The sequence below is a fragment of the Squalius cephalus genome (genome assembly GCF_949319135.1).
Source record: "Squalius cephalus genome assembly, chromosome: 14".
In the NCBI taxonomy this organism is placed as follows: Eukaryota; Metazoa; Chordata; class Actinopteri; order Cypriniformes; family Leuciscidae; genus Squalius; species Squalius cephalus.
The window spans coordinates 14341463-14363447 of record NC_137135.1 but is presented as its reverse complement, the minus strand read 5'-3'; the positions used below and the strand labels follow the sequence as shown (position 1 = coordinate 14363447).

Genomic DNA, 21985 nt, shown 5'->3' with positions numbered 1-21985 from the left:
TGCATGGTGAGGAGGGAGAGAAAGAACTGAGATTGAATTCTTGAGATGACAGATTGAAATAAAAGGACAGGCAAATAAAAAAGACAAGAAATCAGCTGTGTGGCATGTGGCAGGATATCTACATCCTATTCTGCGCTTTCACATTCCAGGCCTCAGACCGCACGACCATCGACCAACACACAGTCTGTTCATTTATGGGTCAATGGCATGACTCATTTTTTTTGGGTCCTACTTATTAATTTATAAATAAAAGTATATATTAAATGCAATTTACACAAAGAATACAGCACTCTGATGAGCATGTTTTTAATTAAAAAAAAGGTCAGGGCAAACTGTCTTAATGAGAGCTTCAGTTTAACACTAAGTAGTTTTGAATAACCTTTTATTATTATTTCTTAGAGAATATATATAACAAAATAGCTTAACTGTTTATTACATTTTCAAAATACAATTTGGTCTGTTTCAAGATCAATAAGTCTCTTATACATAATATCTAACGTTCTCATTTTCCACTAGATATTTTCCTCTACATCTCATCTGACCACTAAGGAGCGAATGTTCAGTGACGTGATATAACTGCCAGATTCAAACTGTGCTTTCGCTATGGCTGGCGCTGAGCCAAAGACGGACGGTCAGCGTTTGTCATATATCACAGCTATTCAGTGTGTATAACCACATAATGTTTATTTTAGGTTTCAGACATTTATATAATTTATAGCAAAACAATACATTTATAGTTGCAGATGTGTTTTATTCATATCAGATACACAGTGTAAGTAACTATAAAGTTTACTCTATTCTTCTCCCAGTTCACCAGGCACTTAATTTCATGTATTTTGTGAGAAACTGATGAATTCACGTGCTTTAATAAATCCAACAGACATGAATTTCTGAACTGTGGCCCAAACAAACATGGCGGCGATCATCTCCCTTTACAGATCGAGATCATTTATAAAGGTTTTTAAATGCAAAACAAACCCAACCCTAAGCAATGGCCTCCAGTTCAGTAATATTCTTGGGTTTGCGTGTTGCAACCGCCTTCTTCAAATCCCACCAGAGATTTTCTATGGGGTTCAGGTCATGTGACTGTGATGGCCACTGTAGAATCTTCCAGGACTTCTTCTGCAACCAAGGCTTGGTGGAATTTGAGGTATGCTTGGGATCATTGACCTGTTGTGAATATAGCCCCTGGTCCCAAAAAGCATATTTTCCCATTCACAGCCATTAAAAGTGAAAGCTAAAAAAAAAGTGCTAAATTATTAGACCATCCAAGATGTCAGATTTCCAGACTGCATACTTCTTTTGGGGTGCAACTGAGCAACTGCCATTAAGATTGCTAACGGTTAGCTGGTCTTTTCAGAATAACCTATTAAAGTTTTCATCTGAAATTCAGACACATTAACATCAAGTATCCACATTAGAGAGATATCATAGCGTTAGACATGGAGCAAGAATCTTTTTTAGAGACCAAAGTGTCGTCTGTATGCAACCAAAATAGACCGCCTTAATTGCCTACTGATCTTTCTGTGAGCGATCTGAATAGTGCCGCTCATCTTGACTATCAATCTATGGACGGTTTTAATCACAAAGGTTTCCTGCATGTATTGGCTGCATGGGCCTCGTTTAGTTATCAAGAGAGCTGTTGACATCTCTCATCCCTGTTAGTCTGTTCAAGTCTGTGCCGGAGTGCATTCCAATTAGCAGTTATATAATGAGAGATAAGTACTTCAACACAATCATCAAATAAAGCACTGTTCCCTCCTCTCGAAGGTGAGCAGAAACCATTTGTGCATTTTCTGCTTTGAAGAGCTGAAAAATTCTTAACTCACCTTCTGTTTTTTATTTGGTCCATGTATATTAACCAATGTTACCTCATTTCAGCAGTCATTGAGCACAACGGCACATCTGACCTTGAGTTTGCTAAATTCCAGCAAACAGGTATTGTGTCGGAATAAGTTAAAGCATAATCACTCCATATGTGGTATTTTTGAATGCAGTCATTTGTCACAATGCGTCTGGTTCATTCTGCACAGTTTCTCCGGAGCATCTGCACAAGATCTGCTCTGTTATGTGCTTATTCTGACACTTTTAGTTGCGCTAATGCTCACAAATCCATGTTTTATCAAACTTGACCAATCTTTTTGACCTATTAAGAGCATTAAGCAGCACATAAACCTATTGAATGAACAGTAATTCTGGTTGCTGCATGAAAAATTTTCATCTGAGAATTACACACCTAATCGACTTTGTCCGCAATAAAGTACGCAAACATCAAACGAGTGTCACTACGGGAAGCAGAAAGTGTTTGACTTGGCAAGCGGAAAATCTTGCCGATCATTAACACCAGCCAAAGGCGAACACACCTAAAGATATTGTAAGGATGAAAATCTTTTACTTTCCAGATCCAACCCCCTCCAAGGGCCATTTGGAATTCCTAAAGACAGAGGTGCTGATAGTGATCAAGGCCTGTGGGCTAATATTTGTGTCCCATCTTTAGTAAGGTGAGGGAAGCTGTAATCTTCTGATTGGTCAGTTTGAATGTCACAAGCATAACCAAATAATGTTACTAAATCTATAAATGATAACCTGTGCTAACTAATTTTGATTTAGTATTAACATTGCTACCTATTGCAAATACAATACAATATCTTCACACTATAGCAACGCTCTCCCAAATATTTTGCTATTGTAACTGCGTTTATTTCCGTCATTGGTATAAGTAGCAGTAGGTAGTAATAAACCCATAAAAGAAATGCAAAATTTTATACCATCTTGCTGATAACATTTCTTTTTGTATTTGTTTATTTGTTTATTTATTTAACAGGGACAATGCAGTCAAACATAGTTACAATAACCATCCGCACAGCATATAGAGTTTATAGCTAATGCTAATTTTCAACTCCTGTTGGGCTTTTCTAAGTACATTATAAAACAGATACATACAAGTATAAAACATTCACATTTCTTCAAACATGCACTCACCCACTCACTCACTCACTCACTCACTCACTCACTCACTCCCACCAACAGAAAAATTACAATATTTAAAAATAGCTACAATTTTGGTTGTCTTTAGCTACAACTTAAGCCTGGAAGTGAACTTTTTTAAGTCAGATATGATTTTAATGTCAGATGGTAACGAATTCCAGAGCTTTACAGCTCTTAGAAGAAAAGGCTGTCTGTGCAAAGCTTGTCCTACAGTATATGGTGTTGTACAGTTATGATTTGTGGTGCTTCTGGTAACTCTTTTGCTGTTCTGTATTTGAATAAATTTGCTAAGTAGCTCAGGTGCTAAATTATGAATACACTTAAAAATTAACTTAAGTAAACATAAATTACTGAAGCTTTCAAAGCTTAATAAATTATATTTATTGAGGATATGACAGTGATGGTAACAAATTGGCTTTGTATCCATAATTTTTGGATATTTGGTATTGCTTGATTGTAAAGTCAAGTGAACCAATGTGTTTTGTTGCAGATGGAGCTGCTTGCACCCAAACTGTCATGCAGTATGAAATATGTGAAAAGACCATAGCATGCATGTACAGCAGGGCTGCCTGTTTTGGTATATAGTTTCTGATTAGTTTAAAACAGTTCAGATACTTTGTATTGTTTTAGAGATTTTCTTTATATGTTTAGTAAATTTAAGTTGAGGATCTATGACCAATCCAAGATATTTAAATTGTGTAACAGAGTGATTTTTTTCATTTTGTAAGTTAACTTTAAATCTTTCATTTAGATTGAGTTTCTTAATAGAAAAACACATGGACACTGTCTTTGTAAGATTTAGCACCAACTGATTTTGATTGAGCCACTGTGTGACATCAGCCATACATGTAGACAGTACATCAGCAGCCAGCTCTGGTGATTTGGTGGGTACATAAAGAACTGCATCATCTGCATAGAGCTGGCACCTGAACAGTTTAATGGTAAGTCATTTATAAAAATACTGAACAGCAAAGGACCAAGTATAGAGCCCTGTGGTATGCCCATTGAGAGCGAAGATTTTTCTTGAGCAACTTTAACACACTGTACTCTAACCTGAAGATAGGATGCAAACCAATGTACTGCCTCAATAGAGAAATTAAAAGGTTACATTTTACTTAAAAGCAAGCTATGGTTGATTGTATCAAAAGCCTTTTTAAGATCAAGGAATACAGCTCCCACCACATCACCCCTATCCAGGGATTTTTTCACATTTTCAGTAAAGCAGCAGTTTGCAATTTCGGTTGAATAAACTGATCTAAAGCCAAACTGCTGTGGGTGGAGGAGCTGACTGGCTTCTAAGTGGTCAACCAGTTGTGCTGCTACAACTTTCTCAATTACTTTGGATAAAATAGGTAAAAATAGATATTGGACGATATAGAGTCCTGACTTCCTGATTTAAATACAGGCACAATGACTGCTTTTTTCCATCCTAAAGGAAATGTACAAGTTCTTGACAAGATTGACAAGATGTGTCAGTGGTTTGACTAACACAGTTCTATATTTTCTAAAAAAGCAACTGTTCATCTTGTAGATATCTTTAGTCATTCGGCAATCCTGCAGCCTGAACCGCCAATCTAAAGGGAAACCACCCTTACAATATACTGCTTACAGGTAAATAGCCTTAAAGGTGCCGTAGAATGGATTATTTTATTATTTTATAATGTTTCCTGGGGTGCCCTTATAATGTTAGTATGTTTTTTAGATCAAAATTTGTTATAATTTAGAAATAAAAGGCATATTTCCTAGCCTGATTTCATTCCCTGGATTGAACACTCTGTTTGAAGGGGCGTGTCTGCTGTGAGACTTCAGTGTTGTTGCCCACTGCTGTGATTGGCTGACATGCTTGCATATGAAATATCTGGCATTACATGTAGAGCTATCTGGAAAACTTTTACTATTACAGCTTTTATACGTTTTTACTATTACAGCTATCGGGATTAACGAATCATGAGAAGTTTTTTAAGTATTTAGATCTATTCCAGCATACATACAACCGGCGTAGCGTCATAGAACGTCTCTGAAAAGGTTCACGCCCACTTTTAGGGGAAAACAATCCGGCGAGCGCCATACACAGTATCGGATTGAGGACGTGTACCAACCTATTTTTTACAGTCTATGGTACTAACCCTTACAAACATGTAATTTGTATTTAAACTTTTTTTTTTTTCACACAGTAGGCTACCCCTATTATGTATTTGTATTTAATTAAATTTTTCCACACAGTATTTTTATTTTATTTTAAATACATTTCCATGTATTTATGCCCATCTCTGCCTGCCATCATCATCAATATCTTGCTGTTATGGAAATATCATGAATTACGGATGATGCTATCGAAAGCTAAATCAGGCTAGTTGTATGGCTGGACAGAAAAGTGCACTCAGTAGCTACTCTAAATATAAAGACATAATATTATACCTTTAAAGATGTTTACTTCTTAAAACCGTAGTAAAATCATTCACTGGCTACCTGGTGACTCGATGAGGTACGAGTAAATGTCCGGGTAATACACTTCTGGCCAATGGGTGGGGTTGTTAGACCAATTTGATGCTGGTAGAATGAAAGGGACATGTTTTTAAGTTGCCCAAATTAAGTTTATAAATGTATCGTTCACGCTCTATGGAAGGCAGGGTGGACATATAATTACTCGACATATTTCATCTAAGTGATTTCTGAAGTTATACACGTCTGCCGGCTGTGTACGGACGTTGTTTTGTGCCGCTATTTTGTATTGAAGTGTATGGGAAGTCTGGCTTGTTTTCCCCTAAAAAGGGGCGGTTACGAAATTGACAGTGAAGTTCCCGGATGTGCCGGTTGTATGTATTGAGCAGATGACAGCCTGTTGATCGCGTGAATGAAGATCTTATCACTGCAACGCGATCTACTGATGCATAAACAGTGTTGAACGACTTTGAGAGAAAGATTATCTGTCTGAACTTGAACAATTACACATCAGAAATTCACATAACCCACTGGTTCTCCAGAGGCTCGGATGAAGGAACTAAAAAAATACTTTTGTGTTCATTTGTACATCCAAACACTAAGCAACTGCCATGCTTCGTTCGCTCGTTTGCAAGCCACGATGTCTCTCGAGGAAAAAACAATATCGCGCTGGATCTAGATAACACAGTGAAAATTATTGTTAATAAAATCACTACCGCTTGCGGGAATATATAACGCTAGTTGAAATTGCCCCCTTCGTCCGTTTGAGACGCCAAGAGAAGCCTGGCTGCTTGATATATGTTCCAGGTTAGAAAAACAGTCCGTGGTGAAACGGGCAGAGCAACTAACAACTTCGAATTAAACTGTAGCGGTATCAGATTATAGATAGATCTGCCATTTTCCCTATGATCCTCCTCCTGCTTGTTTCTTCACCTGCAGAACTTCTGATGATTCGGCTGCGCAGTTCCGCCTGGCACTGAGCATGGGCTGGCATATGCAAATTTTTAGAGGTGTACATATTAATGATCCCAACTGTTGCGTCACAGTTGGTGTTATGTGGAGATTCGCCTGTTTTTCAGGGGTGTTTTTCAAAAACGAGATTTAAATAAGAAAGGGAAAACTATGGTGTTTGAGACTCACTGTATGTCATGTCCATGTACTGAACTCTTGTTATTTAACTATGCCAAGATAAATTCAATTTCACATTCTAGGGCACCTTTAAAGCATATAGACTAAGACTAAACACCACAAAACTTAAAAAATGTTGACTTCATGTGGTCTTGTAACATGCAAAATGACGAAGACCTAGGTCCTGTTTGCCCCTGGTATCAACATTCATATTCCGTCATATTCTGTCATCTTTCACAAGTTGAAAGGTGAGCTAGATCATCATTTAAACCTGTTAGTTGCATAAGCCGCAAATGTGTCTGCCGTGACCACTTATGATTGAATTTTGAGGGGAGGGTATCTTCGTGACTGCGTTGAGTATATCACTCACTGTGTTATGCATGGTGATAAAGCTAAAAATAAAAAATAAATAAAAATAAAAACACTTTATAATACAGATTGTTTCAAAGCAGCTGCACAGTAATATGATGCTTCAAAATTAATCCATTATGAAACTAATTCAATTTCAGTTCTAAAGTCGCTTTACAGAAGAAGTGTCGTTATTCAGCTCAATTCAGTTCAATGTTGATTCAATTCAGTTATGAAACAAACTCAACAGAAGACAATAGTGTCATTATTCAGCTCAAGTCAGTTCAATGAAGATTTAATTCAGTTCAATAACTCTGTTGATGTTGCAAAGTTCATCAATTCTGAAACAAATTCGATTCAGCTATGCAGCTGGCTACAGATGGCAATACAGTCATTATCCAACTCAATTCAGTTTAAGTTTTGTTCTCATTCCCTTTTAGTTAAGCTCCTGTTGGTGTCAATCAAGAGTTCCATGAAGTCTTGGGCATAATACAGTATAAGCAAAGTTATCTCACGACCAATTTGTACGTATTTTTCGAGGTTTAGGGGCGGGGTAAGGGGTAGGTCATTCGTACGAATTCATACGAACTGGGCAGCTCGTAAAATATGTACGATTTAGCAAAAATCTTACGAATTTGTACGAGTGAGATCGTATGAATTTGTACAATTAGCCACCTTATAAAATACATACAAATTGCCACAAATTGAAATCAGGTTGGTATAAGTGCTTTTACAAATTTTTCAATCTGACATGATGTTTTGTAACCAGCAAAGAACAGTGATTGATTGACTGCTGAGTAGGTGGTATTTTGATGTTGCTGGGATGCATCAGGATTGTATAAATGATTACTGTAATTAATTATCATACACTACAAATGTGAAGTGGTCACTCTGAATGTGGTTTGATGGATCAGATAGCAAAATACCCTGGATGTTTAGCCCTGGATTTAGTAAAGTGACACATGAATTCATCCAAGTTAGTGCACACACCCCCAGAGAAGTGGGCAGCCATATTGCTAGCACCCAGGGAGTGATTGGGGGTTAGGGGTGCCTTGCTCAAGGTCAATTCCTGCCAGTATTGAGAATCGAACTCACAACCTTCGTGTTACCAGTCTGACTCTCTAACCATTAGGCCACAACTGCCCATAATATCCACTTTGATGAAAATCAGATTACTAAAAATGGATGTTAATAACAGGTCAGAGCGGGGGGCATTGAACATTCTGCAGTATTTTTGTCTTTCATTCAATGAGTTTAAGCTACATGGAGCATAAGGTACATAATACTAATGCTGGTTGTTAGCTTTCCTGTTTTCCTCTCCAGATTTGGAACAGGGTTAAATGGGTTCACCATGTTTTTTTTCTTTTCCAGTGGATTGGCAGAGAAATGGCTGCATGGGGCAGAAGTGCCTGAGGTCTCATGTGGAAGGGCTGCTGGGCAGCAGGACACGGCTCCCTAGAGGAATACAGGACAAGAAACACGGGCCAGGACAATCAAGCTCATCTCCTTTTCTCTTTAAAGTTCAGTCAAGTGGAAGCTTGTACAAACATCTCCAATCACAGGCATGAGGTTGAACACACACACACAAAAAGAACAAATTTGCTTTTGCTGATGCACATGAGATGCTTTAGAAATAATACTCCATGGGGGCCAAATTTTTGGAAAAAGTAGATCTTCCCTGTATTCACAAAAAAAGCAGAGATTTTCAATCAATACTGATTCTTACAGCCAGATGCGTTTCTCTGAGGAGGCAAGGGAGGCAGTGCCTCCTCAAAAAATTGGATGAGAAAATAATCCATGTTACATAAATAAAACAGGTGTGTTTGATTAGGTTTGATTAAACTCTGCAGGACAGTCCAGGACCGTAGTTGTCTATCCCTGCTCTAAGACGATTTAGCCTGCTGTGGCTTCATTTGGAACAATATTTGTTGGTGAGCATTGTGTATAAAATCATGTGTTACTCAATATGAACATCTTGTTTGTTTAGGCTAACTGGTAACACTTTACAATAAGGTTTCAATATGCATTAAGTAGTATTAACTAACAATGAGCAATATATTTGTTACAATATTTAGGTCTATTAATCTTTGTTAACGTTAGCTAAATATACAACGGTTCATTGTTGGTTTGTGTTAGTTCAGGTCCATTAAATAATATTAACAGATAAAACTTTAGATTTTAATAATGTAGCAAACAGTGAAACATTAAAGCCCCCTGAAATCAAAATTTAAGTTTTTTAGCGTTTAGTATGAATATGTTAGCCTTAAGGTTATGAATAAGCTGGTGTGTTCCAAAACAATGAAAAAATTTGCATTTAGATGTAAGCATTCAAAACTTACAGTCTCTCACTTCTGCTAAAATGGATTACGAATTTTTATGACTTTTATGATCTTCTGTCTAATCAAATGCTCTCTAGAATCTAAAGCGTCCCGCGACTCCCGCCCCCTATGCTATAAATACCACCTGGCCAAAGCGACCGTTGTCACGTCACAGAGCAGTATGGGTTGGAGATCTGTGTTCGGTTGCCCAAACGCTAGAGTTTTATTCCATTTCCAACTTTACATTGGTTAAAAATGAAAAGGCTAGAATATATTCACACCTCTACTATTGAATCCAACATATCGTCAGCGCTCGGATTCGCTTCCATGGTGCTGTCAAGTATGACTTGCAGTCTGTGAGGTAAACTAAACGCTATTGGCTATTTGAAAATGGGGAGGAGCCATTCAATATGTCCCGCCTTAGCTTCCTGTTTCAGTGGAAATTACGTCAACGCATCATTCAAAGCTGCGTATTCTGAGGCACTTCAATGGGACTTTAAGCAGTATCTTTCATCATCAGTTCATATTAACTAGTGAAGTAAACTAATGTTAAAGCTACAATATGTAATTTTTTTGCCGCTAGGGGTCGCTAAACTCTTACAATAACAAAGGCGTAGATTGATGACGCAGTGAATAAATGGAATCATGGAACTTGTGGTCATGCTGATGGATCTAATAATGTTTATGGGAAATAATGTTTATGGATGAGTGAATACATTCATGTTTTTTAACATGACTGTGGTATGAAGCAGGTCGCGATTTCTAATGAGAGACAGATGCCACACGCGAGTCCCGCGGAAATAAAGGAATGAGGACATTTAATTTGACTAAACTACCCCGCAAGTGCTGAATTAATACTCAAACTGGTCAGTTTATGTAACAAATTAAAATTGTGAGGTAACACAGCGCTGTTTCACTTGGTCTACACACTATCATACTAAACTGCATTTGAGTGTGTTGAAAGTTATAATGTTATTCTATGTGTTAGTTTGTTGGCTGTGATACTAGCAGTAAGCTAGATCAACATTAGAATAACATCCTGATCATAATCTAACATTTCATCATGTTGAGCTATATAACATTGATTCGTTTTATGTACATTTGCTTACCTGTCTAATAAAGTACATGCAAGAGTGGCGTCTCTGTCAAGTCGTGAAGCTCTGTCAAGTCAAAGTTTGTCGCGGACGTGGAGCTCTCAGCATCTCGAAAACGGCACGCCGATATTGATCCTTGTTTTATTTCTCCTTTTGTCCCAAAGTCTGCTTGCCATGGTCCATAATGTTTGAAAGAAATAGCAACAGCGTGAGCGTGCCGCTAGACGTAACGTAGTTGTCCACGTCTGTCACCATAGTTACTATGGCAGAACAAGCGGAAACCAGGGATAACGCGGATATTACGTCATTGATGGGCGACAAGTGACAAGGGACGGGCACTATTTAAAATTGTGAATTTCTCTGAATTTACGAATTCTTGGAAACATTTATGATAATTTAAGTGCACAATTGAAAGAAATATATAACGCTGTGCAATTGGATTTTGGATATTTTGATACAAAATTCGTGCATATTGTACCTTTAACAAAGGGAACCTTATTGTAAAGTGTTACCGGCTAACTGTTACATAAAATCAATTGCCGTTTCTCAATATGCTTAAACGATCTTGCGTCCCTGTGTTTTCGTAATACGTCATCAACCGTGAAAGTCCAGTTCCATTACTCAAGAAAGCAAATACCGAGTACGCATTAAAGAACCCGGATGCATTCTTGATAGAGGATGCATTGAGTGCAGACTTGAGAGAATTGATAAAAATCCCAGAAGTCATAGCGAGTGGACAACGCTTTTAAACTTTAAACTTTTTCCTTAAGAGATTCATGCTAAAAGCTGGCAAATATGTAACGGCTTGTAAAAGAAAACATTTGTCTTTTTGTTTGGCATAAAGTTATAAATACCTAGCGAAAGCCTTCAGTACTTTTTTAATTGGCATACGCCTATTTAAAAGAATCTTAATGTTGACAAAGCGCAACATTAAATACTAATACTAATATGTGCTGAATGGTCAGGTGAGCATATCTAAATTCTCACAAACTGTTTCCTTCCGAGTTCACTCTTTCAAGGTAGCCTGGCAAGACCGGTCTGTATGAGAACGCAAGTCAGCTTTTGCGTTCTTAGAATTGAGAAACAGCCAATGTCACATTCCCAATAATGCTGGTCTGATCCAGCTCAGAGTGATTGCTGCTGAATCATATTTGGTCAAAAGCACTCTTGCTTGTGCTAATGCTATAGCCTTAATTCCAGCAGCACGTCATATATTCATTTAGATTGAATTTACCTGAAATAAAATTTGAAAAGTGACTGCAATAAAAGTCAACTGCAATCATATGTTTATATATCTGTGAATTTCCACAGACGTCTCCAATCATCTGAAATTACTGATGTCCAATCCATTATTTCTTTATTTGACAGGCGAAAACGCAGTTCTGGATTTTATTTTTTTTTTTATCACAGCCTGGCATACTGAACGGTCTTAATATTTGTACGTCTGCAGATCATTTACTCTGCTGGGCTGGTGAAATATAAAAGTCTGTATATTGGTGGGATCATTATATGAGAAGTCATAACCCTTTTCAGAACCCTTTTAAAGATCCATCAATATTAATGTAGGGTGTAATTGTCTTTTTCTAGCCAACAGAGATCAGCACGCTTTTTCTTTGCATTTGCAATTTGTGGGGTTTTAATTACCTACCCCGAGAAAGCACAAAACACAAGGTGATTTCAACAATAGTCTAAATAATTAAACGTGGGCACTTATATCGGGTTGCACAGTTAAGCTTTTGAGCAAAAACAGTTTGTTTTACCCTAAAGAAAATAAAAAATAAAAAACAGGAAAATTAAGTTGACATGCAGCATGACTTTGCTTTCAGCTTTGTCACAATGTTTACAGCAGTGAGAGGAAAAAAAATCTATCATAATTCTTTCTTCGCCAATGATGGCTTATTAATGGAAGTTGTGTATGTGAGTCACTCCTTTGAATGCAAACACACCACTGGGAAAAAGACAGACAACATCCATAGGAGACGGACAGATATACAGTGCATGCGTGGCTAGGATGCTGTTATAATGGCAAAAGGTTTCGAAACCCTGCCAGCACACTGCAGAATCGTTTTTATTGATCGCGCAGGGATTTATAATCATAGGTGAGGATGAACTTTGGAAAAAATGAGGATGCCACAGAGATTATTCCGTTGCCAAGATTCAGCTTCTGTGAGTACAGCAGGAATCTAGAAAAAAAGTAGGACAGCTAAGAGCTGACATTTTTGAACAAGTTATGAATATTGTGAAATGTTTACCATCTAACAAAACGACCTCTCCAAGTGCTCGTGGCAGCGTCTCTTTTTCCAAAACAATCAAAATGAAATGTCAAACATAAAATCTGACATGTATGAAAAAAAAACCTAATAAAGGAGGACAAACTTCTACGTAACCTGTCCTTTTACCACCAGTTTAAAGAATTTTTAAATATGTTTTTTGAGGTTCACTTACAGTACAATGTTAATACAATTTATCTGAAGAGAAAAAAAAAACGATATATTTGAAAAAAATTGAAAAATGTGTATATATATATGAAGAGTTCAGATGCAAAAGCCTCTAAGTGCCATCTGAAACTTTCTTCTAGAATGATCATTTTTATCAAGCTTGTATGTTTATGCTCAATTATCTCACTTAAATGGCAATGAAAATGACCTATTAATTGTCATTAAAGTGAAATTACTGAACCTAAATATACGAGCTTGATAAAAATGCTAATTTTAGAAGAAAATTTCAGATGGCACTTAGAGGCTTTTGCATCTGAACTCTTCATATATATATATATATATATATTTGCAAAAATTATTATTTTCAACCTTCATTCAGACCCTCTGGCTGAATGATAGGCTGAATGATCAGCTAAAAAAAATTGCATGGGGAAAAGTATCAACTCTCTGTCGCCATAAAGGGTATGCATTTACGTCACTTTCCCACCGGGACACGCCCCCTCAGCCAGACTGAGCCAATAATAACCAACTGCAGAACCGTAGAACCATACGTCACAGCACACTGAGGACAGCAGAGCAAGGCCAGCAGTCTCAAGGCCTTTCAGGCAGGACGTGAAATACGCTGCGCTGGCCGCTGGGTTCAGCGTAGCACTTCAGATACAAAGCGATTTGCGCTACGCTGGCCAGAGCAAAGTAGGCAGAGTTTTTAAAACTTTTAGCAAGAGTTCTATACGTCTAGTCATGTGATTGTTGTTCCACCTTTCGTTCAGCAGCAAAATTTGTATCCGTCTCGTGCTAAGAAGCGAGCGACTGCACCTGACATGCCAACTTGAATTGAGATATGTCTCCATGACAGCTTTTCTCCCGATGTCCCTACACAACCGCAAACTTGTACTGTATAGCTCTGGAAATTCCGACACACACAACACTAGCTGTTCACCCATTTTGCTTTCCGCGCTTGTTTGGATGCACCGTTTCTATTGGCCGCTCGGGTAATTGTCACAGAGCTCAGCGGCGAAAATTGAACTATTTTGTCTATTTTGTCATCTTCTGTGTCTGCGTCTTCCTATCTGCACACACTCGTTACAGTCAGCAGGACACCGGGATTTTTTCTGACTGACTGCGGGGTTGTGCACACGTCAATGCTGTTTACGTTAGGGTGTAATCGGGTTAGAAAATAAATGCTGTCGGGTCGGACTCGGGTCTTTTTTTCTCGGGGGTGCTTAACAGTTCAGTATTATTTCATGTTTGGTTTTTTTTGTTTTTTTTACCTTAAATCTCTACATTTAAAAGGTCACATTGTAAACTGTACAGTTATTAAGCGTGTTATCAATTTCTCTGAACATCTTTATTATTACCTTATCAAAGCTTTGGATCAACAGTTTTTTTTGGAAAACTGCAGACTGACAATCCCATAGATATATAGGCGTCTATGTATTCATCATGTCACGGACATTTCCACCTACTGGCCCGAACAGATTATGAGGGCTTTACAACTGCAGTGAGCTAAATCAACCCGATCTCATGGCAATTCGCACAAATTTTACGAGGTGGCTAATTCGTTTTATGAATTTGTGCGAATGACCTACCCCTGACCCCGCCCCTAAACCTACCCGTCACTGGGGTTTAAACAAATTGTTCGAATTCCTACAAGTGAGGTTGTACGAATTCATATGAATCAGTCACATTTTCTCACTCGTACGAATTCATACGAATTGGTCGTGACTCGTGAGATAGCGTTGGCTAAATGAATGTATGCGTTTGTGCTTTTAAAAATTCGAACAAAATGGAAAAGAGTGCAGTGTGTCAAGACGTGTTTTTAAAACTTTAAGTTTTAACTTGATATGTCGTTTTAAAACACGGTGTGGAAAACTGAAAAATCAGACGAAGCGTCAAGACATCTGTTTAATGCATTAGCCTATGTTTAGATCACAAACAACCTCTTTTCCATCACCACTAGCCTAGCCTAGGGCAAAGAATTTATATTAAGTGCAAGAATTTATATAAAAAAGTTTACCTTGACACAAATATCAAATATCAAATATTGATACAAATTTGACAATAATCAGGGACTTAAGCCACCAAAGTAGCAACTCACCAATTGCAGATTACAAGAGGACAATGCATCTGTTGTTATCTTCTGAGCTAATCTGAGATGTGTACGAAGTCTGTGGTCTTATGCTTCATACATAATAGAGCTCCATTATGATCGCTCTTGATGAGTATCTTAATATGTTCGCTATTCGCTAGTGTGCGCAGTCCATGAGCATGGCCTAATTGACATGGCCTAATTGACCCCACCACCCCCCTCCATTTTTCCAGACTTAGTTTCCATCTTTCAGGGAGGGAATTTTGGCACTGTGATGGAGGGGCCCAAGCCAGCCGCCCCAAGTTTCTCTATGGTATAGCCCATACATTAGACAAAAGGAAAAAGGGGCCAACCTTAAAATGTATGTCCCTAGTCACTAGCCTACTATCCAATTTTGTTTGACTTCAAGTTCTTCACAAATTTAAATAGGAATCGGCATCAGCGGGGATTTATTCAGATCTTGAAGCTGATCCTTGCTCCGTGTGATGACACATTACATCCTCGTGTTTCTACCATGATGAAATAGTAAATACCATGAAATGGCTACAGACCATAATTTAGACAGGAGATGACAGAAGGTTGGACACCTTTGCCACCCATTCACTCAGAAACCCCAAGTATTTTGACATCTTCACTGTGAGATGAATGAAACAGGTGCAGCCATGCTACGGAAGTACTCACATTTCACTCTGTGAAGTAAAAGATGGATTTAAATGGTAAAGGGTACTGGGATTTCCACGTTTTTTAAAAGAATAAATGTCAGCGATAACCTGTCAACTTCTGTATTCACTGAGCCTATTTCTATTTAAAGCAGAGGGTGAAACTGTGTAGCATGTAAAGTATTTTTAAATGTTAGTTGTATTTTACACTTATGGAAAGTTAGCTAATTTAAAAAAGCTGTGAAATGACATTATGCTCTTTGCTGTAGTTCTCAGGAGCCACACAAACATAATGTCACTGTGACAGGGTGTTTATTCAGAATAAGAAATTGCGTCCCAGATCAATCACTGGATCGCTGTCTAGATAGAACATGCTTGAATACTTCATTTCAACACATATTCAGATAAATGTACCCAACAATTACCTCTGATGGAGATGTCGGTATCATATTGAGATGGATCGTTGCGTGATGATGTGGGTCTACACTCAGGTGGATCAATGAACGGTCTGGGATTGAAAATGGAAGGATGAGGGCTGGAGAGGTGCTCGGTTGTATTATAGCACTGTGCCCTTTCGGGATGGGGCCTCTGGCTCTTTTTTTAAATGAACTCCTTTTAACATGCCTCAGCAAATAGATTTAATTGATTTTCCCCTAGCACTGTGATTATATGGGCTTGGTATAAATATTTTGCAACCAGCCCAAAATGTGATGCAGTGTGCTTGTTGCGCCGTTGCACCTGGTTTTTAAATGTCAGCTAAAGCAAATGATGGTTGGGCTGCTCTGAGTGCAACATAAGCCACAAAAACTTTGAGTGTACATCACATAGAACATTTAAATATTGTACAATTAGTTACTTATCATAAATATAAGGGATATTTGAATTATGACTGTGATGTGTAGCTACTTGTTTTACTGGTTTGTAGGCCAAAAAAAGAATAAATGAAGACTAATTTCTAATGAAACTGGAAAATGAGCTAGAGGAAAAGGAAATTAAAAGGAAAAAAAAGAGCATAAACCATAATTTTTTGCTTGAATATGGGCCTTTTTATTTAAGAAATCCATATCTGTGTCTGGGATCTAATCAATAAAATGTGTTAAAAAGGATGGAATGGAAAAGCTCCATTATAACTGGGCACAGGGCCAGGACAGACTGCAGCATTTTTCCATGTGGGTCTGAGGATCTTGATATCCTGCGCAATTGGGTAACAGACCATGATGAATTCACTCAGAATTTGGTTCAGAACACCATCACCATCACCATCACTGCTTATCATTCCCGTAGACCAAAACCAATGAGACAATAGATGAAGAGAAACTATAGTTTGCCAAACTGGCAAATTTCAAATTTCAGATTTATTTTTAGGTTAAGCTAATAACACTTATTTTTATTGTTATTTCATTTAATCTATTATTCATTTTTAAAGAATACATTTAAAACACACATTTAATTAAATAAAATATATTTAATCAAATTAAGTACATTTTATTTTTATCAACTGTTTTGTTTTTGTATACACCTCAGTCCAATTTTACATCAGAAGTAGGTAGTCAAATAATTTTAACTTACTTTTTTTGTGGTACTTGCTGAAAAATTAATAGAGTTCCCCGAAATAATATCTTTGTGGAATTAATGGATTTAGCACGCTCAAGTTTTGACAAAATGTTCTTCCCTTCTTGAGATCCAAATAATCCCCCTGCCACAGTTCAGTTGATTTACCTGGCCATAAACTATCTCTCTGTCGGACAAGGAACCTCTATAGCTTCTCTTCTCGCTATGAATAACCGTTTCTCCACACATTTGGCCCCAAGCATGTTTTTGACAAAGACACACACTGTGTGGAGTTTCACCTGAATAACTTTTCCACATTTTTGTGCCAGTTTGTTCCAAGGTTTCTGAGTCACAAAGGAACAACAACAGGCTTTAAATGAACCAGCATCTTTTATTAGTGCCATATGACGAACCAAAGAATGTTCCATAATGAGATTCCCAGCCTTCCTTTAGAAATACCAAGGGCTTTCTTATCAGGGGCTGGAGCGGGACCCCTCAAACACCTCTCCTACCCAGTTCCCACATCATCAGCCCTCATATTCATAATCACAACCACCGGGATTCCTTATAAACACACCATATTATACATAAAGGAGATCAGCTGTGATGACGCCAGAACAATGTTGAGTCTCGAGTCAATATCTGAAGATTGTTTAGTTGAAGTAGCTTATGTCCAATTAGCAAATTCTGCATTTGGTTTTGTGCTATGAGCTTTGAGAAAAGTATTGTTTACTTCAACCTAAAGGCATTACCATTCCATTATTGATTAGAAATAGCCTATGTCTTCTCTTCAGTCAAGTTGAACAGAATGATATTAAATCCCTGTTTTCCTCAAGGGGATCTCCAAATGGTTGAACTGATGCATGAGGAACTATAAAAGAACTATATCATTTCTCTCCGCTCCACATTTCATCAGGAATTGATTTTGGAGTGCTAGAAGGTAATTTGGGCTTTAGAAACATGTTGGATTTTACACTGAAACTCTCAATGAACAGCACAGTTTCATATTGACTCTGTGTGACGCTATGTACATATGTACAGGTACATTTTCCACTGGCCTTTGTGTTTGACTAACCACATTCATTTCTACAAAAGTGCCTTGCAAATTCAGATTCTGTTGGTTTTACTGGCGGTTCCACAGAAACAGAGAAAACACGATGACTTCAGTGTTAGAGAAATGAGGCCAGTATGGCCGGTTCCTTCAGCTCTGTAGCTGAATATGTTCCAGTCTGTTCAAACTCATGGGCCCGTCAGTATAGATGTCCCAAAAGTCTTTAGTCTGTTTACTCTTCACAGCTGAGCAAGATGCTAAGAAACATACAAATCCAGACAGGTAGCGACGCCGCAGCAAACGCTCGAGCAGAGTTCTGGTGTGTGTCGAAGGACGCGGTGGAGTCAGACCAAAGTCTCACCTTTGCAGCGTCCTGAAGAACAAGAAGAGAAAGTATTATCAGTCTAGTTTATAATGAGAATTGCAATCTAGACTACATTTGCAATACCCAACAAAACTATTAATGGCTTCATGTGCGTTTGGTTATATTTACACCAGGGTCAGAAATGAGCTTTTCCATTAAGGAGCAATATTTGCCCCATGTGCATTCTCTGCCTGCATGTAAGTAAATATCTGTCTACACCAGCAGGTATCAATAGTCTATTTTCATCATTAAAAAAGAGAAACCAAAACTAGGACTGCAGAAATACAGCAGTGCTTGCTTACCATTTTGAATATCATGTCATATCAATATCATCTTCATTCCAGTCGGCTCATGTTATTATGAAAATATTTGTGCATTCGAATGGATGACGTAAACTTATAACAGCCTTCTGTCTGTAACGTCTTGACTCATTTGCTCGCTTTCATCACTTTCGCTTTTATTCTCGTTCGCTAAGCTGAACAGCCAATCAGAATTCTCTCTTACCGATGGCCCGACACCGATTCAACATGTTGAATTGGCCCAAAAAAAACCTACGTCGTCCGACAAGAGCCAACGGTGTGGAACACATCAAAAAAATAAATAAGCCAACCAATGCTCAAAAACGGCCCAACGTTGCCTGACGGCTGACCGTCAGCTTGGTGTGTCCCGGCCTTAAGCGGTCAAATACACACAGAAATATGTCAAAATGTCCGCTTTAGTAAGTATTGATGTAAACACAGTCAACGTAAGCACTGTGCGTTGTTCTTCACACACTAACACACACAAACTCTGAGGGATTTGACGGATTGACGCTCCTCATTTAGTAAGTCAACCGCACAGTGAAAGCCCTGCACATTTAATTACATTTAGTAAATTATTATTTATTGTTTGCTGCATATTTGTTTGTTTTTAGTTGACTATGGGTCTAATAAAGTTATTGGGGGGGGGGGGGGGGGAATCCTGCTTTTTAATAATATTGCTAAGGCTCTTTTGGTAAAAATTCATTAACCGAAAATGAACAAATGGCTCTTTGGTCAAAAAAAGTTCCTGACCCCTGCTGTAAGAGAATCCCCATTTGCCATTTTATGAGGGCATAAACCTCTAGAGAAATCAGCACAATTGTGTAATCTCTCAGCATCACAGATGAAATACCTCTTTATTGTGTGAAGCCAATTTTTTTGGAGCCACACGACAATCAAGGTAGTTATCAGCTCAAAAACCGAACTGCTCTCCATCTCTAACCCTCACCTGTGTAGGTTTAGCTGGGCTCAGAACGTTCTGCTCGGTCTCCATGGTGACAAACGCAGGAGTCGTCCGCCGGGGCCCTCTGTCCGTCACAGGACTTAACCGCAGCAGTTGGGGGGGAGTGGGCGTGAAGTCCATTCCATTCCCAAACGTCAGGAGAGCGTTCCCTATTCATGTAACAGACAAGACATCCACAGCTCTGAGTGAAACAGACACCATTTCCATCCGCAACTGCTTCTGTTATCAGACGCCTATTTGAATTCCGGACTGAGAAGAGCTTGGCGCTTTCGGGCGCTCTGTATTCTGCTCAGGCCACACGGCTGCACCTGCCTCTCCACATCCTCTCATTAACTCACAGATGAGTGGCTTGACCAAACATCACTCTCATCCGCTCACATCGCTCTCTCCGGGAGCTGCCATTTGGCTGTCTGAGGAGTTGCTTCATGTAAGAGATCTCTGTTTGAACAGGACTGAGCAGAATATTGCGGCGGAATCGACTGTTTTGATGAATTGCTATATATAATACATAAGGGCCTTCAGAAACGCAGGAACGGGACTGGAGAAGTGTGACTGAGAGGGGGCTGGATATCAATCAGAGATTCATTAATGCTTGCGGCTTCTGACATACATCAGAGAGAGCTTTGCACTTTATATAGCTCTTCACATTTTTAAACGTCTCTAGCCTGCTCAACGTCAGATGCCAAACTGCAACAGATGATCTAAATATATTGGATATTTATGGGGTTTTCTTCTATATGGGCACTGTGCGTTTTTAGAAAACAAACTCTCACACATTTCACTTGTTGAATTGCAAATGTTTGGTGTCAGTAAGATTTTTGTTTGTTTGTTTTTTTTGAAAGAAATTAATACTTTTACTTTTCTGCAAGGACACATTAAATTGATCACAGGTGACAGTAAATCTTTATAATGTTACAAAATAAATGCTGTTGTTTTTAAATTAAAAAATATTAAGCAACTGTTTTCAACATTGATATTAATCAGAAATATTTTTTGAGCATCAAATCATCATATTAGAATGATTTCTGAAGGAGTAATGAGTAATCTGTCATTACAGAAATAAATTACATTTTAAAATATATTTTAACGTATTACTTCACAATATTACGTGTTTCAGCCTTGGTGAGCATAAGAGAATCATTAAAACATGAGTTCAAATGTTTTAATGTTCTATAACATAGACAAATATTCTTACCGACCCCAAAAAATATATACTTTTATTTCTCTTTATTTTCGTAGCACATCACATGTCTCATATCTCAAGCTCTTCACTGACACATGATCGTATAGGACTGTAATTTATATAAATATTTTTATATATGAATAATTTTTACACAATAAATGTTGAAGTAGCTCACTTTCTCTAAATTATCATAGTTTTAAAAGTGCAATTAATATTTTAACGATGGATTTTCATATCTTAACAATTAAAGGTGTTTGAAAAGTACAGAGACAATAATAATATGAAAACATGTGACGTGTATAAAGAAGAGAAAATAAGTTAATAGGAAATCTGTGAATCTATATAAAACCCATTTATTCTGTCAGGTTTCAAGAACATTACTTTGGTGTTAAGGGTGAGGTGAAGGCAAACCCTTTTTTCACCAAGAATTATTATATTTAATCTTTATGATTCTCATCATAGTCGTACATGGATAAACCCTGTTACTGAATAAATTCCAACACAAGCCATCTGAAAAATTGTTACTCTTCATATGTTTTTAAAAAATGTCCCTGTTACTACTTAAGTGGAGAATCAGGATACAAGCGATGAGAGACCGATTAGGGGATTTCTGAAATGTTCCGTTGTGTGAGAGAGGCAGGCTGACAATTTGGTTTTCTGTGCAGTGGGGCTGAACACTAGTTTGATGTGATCCAGTATAACAGAGAACGTATGACTAATGGTGCAGTGAATACCAAGAGGAGATTTGATAATGTTCTGTGCTGCTGTGAAGGACATTCAACTTTAATATAAACTTCTACTTTAAAGAATTAAAAAGTTTATGGGCAGCTAAAAGTAATTTAAATGCATTTCCCCTCATTGCAAACAGCTGTGGCCTTCATTTGAAAATCTGCACATGTTGTTTTAATGCATGTAATGTTTAAAATTAATTTCTGAATTTAAAGTTCAGAAACTTTGGACTGTGATAAATCTGTTGCACCAAAGGGTTTAAAACAGAGCCTGTAATTCTGTCTCGACATTACTGTATTGACTAACAATAACCAGACTACACATGCAACGTCCTTTCACA

General features: G+C 37.8%; 2 protein-coding genes across 3 annotated transcripts in view; both read right to left on the bottom strand.

Moving 5' to 3' along the window:
* Window positions 1-21985, bottom strand: part of sowahab (sosondowah ankyrin repeat domain family member Ab) — a 394094-nt gene that overhangs the window by 230017 nt on the left and 142092 nt on the right. The gene's annotated exons all lie outside the window — the stretch shown is intronic.
* gfra4b (GDNF family receptor alpha 4b) overlaps window positions 17430-21985 on the bottom strand; it is a 68534-nt gene continuing 63978 nt past the window's right edge. For both annotated transcript variants that reach the window (XM_079893519.1, XM_079893518.1), the window contains exons 7-8: window positions 19719-19882; window positions 17430-18479 (exon numbers count right to left, since the gene is read on the bottom strand). In XM_079893519.1, coding sequence (XP_079749645.1) covers window positions 18339-18479; window positions 19719-19882 — 305 coding nt within the window. In that variant the 3' untranslated portion in view covers window positions 17430-18338. The remainder of the gene's footprint in view (window positions 18480-19718; window positions 19883-21985) is intronic.